Source organism: Plasmopara halstedii (genome assembly GCF_900000015.1).
Source record: "Plasmopara halstedii genome assembly, contig: Scaffold_54, whole genome shotgun sequence".
In the NCBI taxonomy this organism is placed as follows: domain Eukaryota; phylum Oomycota; class Peronosporomycetes; order Peronosporales; family Peronosporaceae; genus Plasmopara; species Plasmopara halstedii.
In genome coordinates this window covers 307,086-312,805 of record NW_020186975.1, presented here as the reverse complement: position 1 = coordinate 312,805, position 5,720 = coordinate 307,086, and the positions used below count along the sequence as shown (strand labels likewise).

General features: G+C 45.2%; 2 protein-coding genes across 2 annotated transcripts; one reads left to right on the top strand and one right to left on the bottom strand.

Annotated features, from left to right (window-relative positions):
• Positions 1-198: 198 nt before the first annotated feature.
• Positions 199-2,918, top strand: PHALS_11415 (hypothetical protein F442_15781; the record flags this gene model as incomplete). Its single annotated transcript, XM_024725292.1, has 6 exons — positions 199-299; positions 371-957; positions 1,026-1,081; positions 1,138-1,206; positions 1,279-1,349; positions 1,412-2,918. 6 exons carry the CDS (start codon positions 199-201, stop codon positions 2,916-2,918), a joined length of 2,391 nt encoding a protein of 796 aa, XP_024571907.1.
• A 147-nt stretch (positions 2,919-3,065) lies between these two features.
• PHALS_11414 (pyrroline-5-carboxylate reductase) lies at positions 3,066-3,960 on the bottom strand (the record flags this gene model as incomplete). The annotated part of the gene is made up of 2 exons (XM_024725281.1): positions 3,066-3,307; positions 3,384-3,960. The coding sequence occupies 2 exons, from the start codon at positions 3,958-3,960 to the stop codon at positions 3,066-3,068; spliced, it is 819 nt and encodes a 272-aa protein (XP_024571906.1).
• Between the last annotated feature and the right edge of the window lie 1,760 nt (positions 3,961-5,720).

Below are 5,720 nucleotides of genomic sequence, written 5' to 3'. Positions count from 1 at the left end.
GGATGATCCTTTAAATGTAGACGAACTAGACCAAGCCTTGGATGACGTTGATGTCGTCAAGATATAGTAGCCCTCTACGAATTGTAGACCTCCTGTCAAAAGTGATCGATTTCTTGAGGCTACTAATAAATAAATGACCGATGATTATTAGTTAGTTAAACGCTATCACTGCTTACCAAAAAACCGGTTTTATACAAGATGGCTGAAGAAGACTCGGATAACATGGGAGTGACGCTTTACCCGGCAGACTACGAAGTCGTTGAAATGGTCACAGACCAGGGCAAGGAGATCCTCCAACAGTAATTTCATACACTTTCTCCACGTCAATCGTTGTAGTTGTAGAGCTAAATACTAAGTTTTATGTATGAAGGGAGTTTACAGAGGATCAACTTTTCTTGCATTCGATTCAAGAGCTTATGCGCGTGCGCGCAGGTATAAAGAAAAATCAGAAGACGGAGAATTTAACTGAAGATCAGTCTGGTAAAATTAAAACTGAAGACGCCGATGGGTCAATTGACATTAATGATACTGTCGAAAAGCGAGAGTTTGTAAATGTCGATGAGGACGATGTCATTGACCCGAGAAATTACTACCGTCCAATGGTGATAGAACTTCAAGCGGCAGTCGCAGAGCTGCACCAACTTATTAACTCAATTGATCTGATCAGACGCCGCGAGTTTCTGGAGGAAATGCGCTGTATTCGAGAAAATACGGCACTACAAAAAGAGGAACTTGAACATGTTGTGGAGTCGAAACGGGCACAGGTAAAGGAAAGTGGCACGATTTTACTGGATGGCGTTAAAACTATAGCCAAAACAGTGAAAAAGGAAAGTGTTTTCTTTCTGGGTATCACGCATATGCTGCGCAAATGGAAAATTTGTGCACCTAATCACGGGAACATTCCTAAGCCATTTCGTGCCGGTGAGCCTCTAGCAGTAGACTGCAGCTATGGTAGTGGTAAGCTTTCATGTGCATGAAGGTTTGGTTGGCAATTTTGTAAATGAAGCGCCGTTGTACTTTTACAGCGGGATCATCATTTGTGCCGCAGTCCCAGTCAATTGCTGATATGGCGTATGCCGAGGTACTTTCTTAGCCACAGCTGTTGTAAATTAGCTCACAAGGGTATTTTTGTTGTAGCTGAGTCGCACTGAGAGGGGGTTTGTCCGTGTGAAGACCCCAGAGAATTTTCTGGCTCGCACGATTCAGGTAAGGGTGCAAGCCATTGTTTTGTTCTTGTTAAATGGACTCAAGTCTTGGTTGTGTTTCATCACGAGTAAGCTTACATTGAAAGCAAAGGAAACCGGAAAGCTAGGTAAATACACATTACCGTTCCCAACTCTTATTAATGTGTAAGATTAGCTGCTTTTTGAAGTATGGTAAAAAAAATGTTTTCACTTGAGGTTAAATGCAGGACCAGGACAGAGATGGATGCATCAGACAATACACCTGAAGATTTGAAGGTTTTGGAGGAGCGCAACTTGTCAATTCTCAAGGCTGTCCAGTTCTCTGTGTTCTGCGAAGAATTATTCTACACACTGATGAAGGAAGCGCTCCAATACACGTCAAAATGGTCAGACACAGCCTATAATATCAGCAATCATACGATAAAGAGGCAGGGTAAGGATGAAAACCGTCTAAGGGACACGCATTTTTTGGTGTTGCAAGTGATAGATGATGAAGTTCAGCTTCGCGTTAACGAGCGATATGAGCTGACTATGAGGCTTATAGACGTTAAGAGTTTGACAAAGGACAACAATTTGGTAGCGGGGAAAGAGAACGATGGAGAAAAAATATTAGGGGCTGTCGATGAAGAGCATTCAAACGACTCAAATGTGAAACAAGAAGATGGAACTTCACAACTGGCAGGCAGCTCGAGCATGCCGCGACGTGTTGCCTCCATTCCATTTGAAACCTCTGCTGACAGCGATGAAGCGTTCCTGACACAGACTTGCCGTTATACAATTTTGTTGCTGCAGCAAGAAATTTGGACCCGTTACGGTCGGAACGGTATCTCCCGAGCACTGTTGTACACTGGCTTGGATTTTTCGACAATACCTGGAGGTGGTGTAAGCTCTAGCAAGTTGGGTTTAGGTGCTGTCCATATGACTGAGATGGACAAGCCTGATTATGAATCAGGAACATTGGCGACCGCTATGAAGGTGCTCGCACATACCTTGCTAAAAAGCGAAGTGGCACGATACTTGGACGGCCTTTCATCGGTGCTAGCTTATCAAAAGTTTCAGGTGTCATCATCGGGTCGCGTCCTAGACGACGGTTTGTTTCAGCCCATCTGTGACTCGATGCGCGGCATTTACGTGGGTCCTCGGTGGAAAACGTGCGCATTTGACTCGACGTTGTCAGCCTTTGATTTGCATATTGGCAAAAACTTCTCAACTGAGGTCCTTATTTCCGGAGCTCAGATTATTCTACAGACAGGGATTGCATCACAACGTGAGTTGTCCGGTGTGGCAGGACTTCGCGAGTTTGTGGAGACAGCTGTTTGCTCCGAAGTTGCATCGGCACTATATCGCGATGCCGTGTCCTTTGGCGTCAAACAGAGTTCGATGAATCTGGACCGATCTAGTGTCCGCCTCGTAGTCACAGGCGAATGGGACGGCAGTTGCATTGGCGAAGGCCGTGTGTCCGATGCACGAGCAGTCAGCTCCATCTTCCTGGAGCCCTACTTTGCTTTTGATGGTAGTTTGACCATCGACTGTTTGCTACAGTCCGTCGATGCGAGCAAGCTAGCGCCATTGTGCCACTCTGTAGCCGATGGGGTGCACAAGATAAAGTGGAAGCAAATTCCTGGCTCGAATGACTCGGTTAAAATGCTCTGGCTTATGCAAAAGACTGGTGTGTTGTTGGATCCTCTTCAAGTGTCGATTAAGTCAGAGGTGCCACAATCTGATGACAACTAAATCCCCCTGATCACAGTGGCGTCAACATGCTATTAATTTGCCGAATGGAACGCCTAACTTAATACATTGCAATCGTGTTTTAGCTACTTCCTCAGTTTGTCAGCCTCGACTAAGCATATTTTAGCAAATTTTACGTGCAATAACAGCTTAGATGCGGCAAGGACGCGGCACTGGGTCGGTCCCTGTTATGCGCTTAAAGATGGCGTCTAGTTGATCTGCCACAAGTTCGTAGCCGCCGTTTCCATCTAGTGCGCGGTGTACCTGCTCATTTAGACCGCCAGGCGTGGCAGCCTCATCGGCCATTTCACCAAAGCTTTCATTCGATTGGGTGCCAGCCGTAGCCAGCGTGTGAATGAATGACGCAATGAAGTTTCGCGAAGTTTGATCGTCTTGGGATGATAACATTACAAACAGCAAGAAAGTAAGTTTGCCAACTTTTCAAGTAACTGCAATAGCTACACTCACCGACACCATTTTTGACACACCACTTTTGCGCGGTATCGCACGTGGCGTAGAAGAAGGAGATAAGTGCAGTGATGCCAGTAAGCTTGATAATCTCTGCTTCTTGTGCAACCATGACAGGTGTACCAATCTGTGCAAACAAGTCACGGGCGTAGGCATTGTCTGGATAGGCCAGTATGGGACCCGAACGCTTGGCAGCAGCGGGAAGCGGCACACAGCGCACGACACACTCCGTAGGCTGCTGGACAAGTTGCAACAGCTCGTCGTATCGAATGGTGGCCATCATAGATACCACTTTTTTCCCAGAAAAGGAAAGCTTGAGCAGCTCTTCGCGCGCAACATCAGGCAACAGCCCAATGAAGATTACGTCGCTCTTATCCACAATTTCCTGGTTCGATGCGCTGATACACACACGGCTTGGGAACTTGACCGCGAGTGCGTCTGATTTAGCGTTAGTGCGCGCAGACACAAACACGCATTTAGGTTGCCATCCGTTATCGCTGCAAAAACCAGCGACAACAGCAGAGCCGATCTTGCCTGTGCCTAGTAGACCTAGTGTTGTGTCAGCAGAGGGCGCCATGATTGGCAATATCTGTACTTGACTTGCAGAGAGTGTGAGTTTTCAGTAGGATTTATGCTCGAAATCAAGCTATTTTTTGAGAGGAATATATCTTAATATTTCAAGATACAACCCTCTCCAAATGCGAAAATCTGTATATTATTTCTACAGAACTCGCCTTTGGTTTGTGTCGATTCCGTAGCAATTCTCTCCATTATCGTCGAGTCACAAAATTTGCTGCAGCTGCAGCTGCTTTGAGCGCTCGAGCGTCCGTGAGACTCTTTTTTCGTAGAATCATAGTGCATCAGGGTGACCGCATACTTTGCGTATATAGAGCTCGACTCAAAGGGTCTGTCTGCTTATGTAACACACAGCGATTGGATTCATTACGATGGGCTAGAACTAAGTATTTTAGAACTTCATTTACCGATTTAATATGAACTTTGCGGAGGATTTAAATGGTTTCTTGCATTCCCAACAACAATCAGAACGTGACTTTAACAGCAAGACCAAACGAACATTGACATTCACGTATTTTGCCTTCACTATTGTTATGAGTTAACTAGCAATTCAAGCTGCACTCAACAACACTACATCGAATTGGTTGTGTTGTCGGACTGCTTCTCATGCTCATATCAAAGCTATTGTAACAGTGTTTGATGATTGTGACGACGATTGATAAACTTCACTAAATGAGCTATTCATCTATAGCCACGCTACGAAAACATCGCCAAGAAGCTGACGATCAAAGCGCGTTAAGTTTTCATAGTCGTCACTATCGTACGTTTTGCTCGCCGATAATGCTAAATCGGGAGGCGTCAATGAATGACGAATTGACATCCAGAATTGCGGTCACATTCCCAGAAATATCATCATTTCAACAGAGAGATTCGTCTACGGAAGACCGGAAACCGGCCAAGAGAAACTATTCAATATTAATAATAAATTTGATGATTTTCACATCTACAGACTGTCGAGTGGACATAAAACTAACTATTTTCATGATTATGTTCTACTATAGTCATTGATAATTTATCTGTAGAGCTTGACGTGAGGCGGTTCAGAACCGCTGGGGTTTTTACAGACCAGGTAGTGCAATAGCAAAGCGCCGTGACCTTTGGAGAAAGTTGGTATATATATCCCTCGAAAGATCCCACAAGTAACAATTAATGAATATTACAAATCTCACCTTGGTCTTCAGTGGGTCACAAGATGGTGTGATAACACAATGGAGTAGGTTACACAAGCCACTACGTGACTGGACTACCAGTAGATATGCATTTTAATAAGGTTTTACTATTTAATCAGGAAAACCTAGGGATTTAGATATAGGCGGCTCTGCCGCAAATAAGACCAAGAAATACAGTTTACATGTTAGACGGAAAGGTTTATTTGCCTGGGGTTAAGGTTGTGTTTACTCTTGAAATGAGCGGATTGCGATCCGCTACACTCATATTGGGGACTAGTATAGAACATAAGGTCGGCGATCTTAGCTTTGCTTCCTCCTAGCAAAGAGCTACAACAGCCCCGCTGCAGTGGAAGTGCTGTGGCATCCCGCCACGGGCCCCCGTCAATGCCCTGCTCGTCAAAAATGAGCTATATCTGGATGAGAGAGCCAAAGTTGCTGCAAAAGCTACAATGACTTTTGCAGTCATGGATACTTTTCGTTGGGGTGGGGCCCTTACACGCCTGGGGCCCATCGCTCACATAATGGGTGAAACGAGCTCCTTCTTACTCTACAGATCCCCAATTCCGAAGGTACACCCCTCCGCTCAATCAGG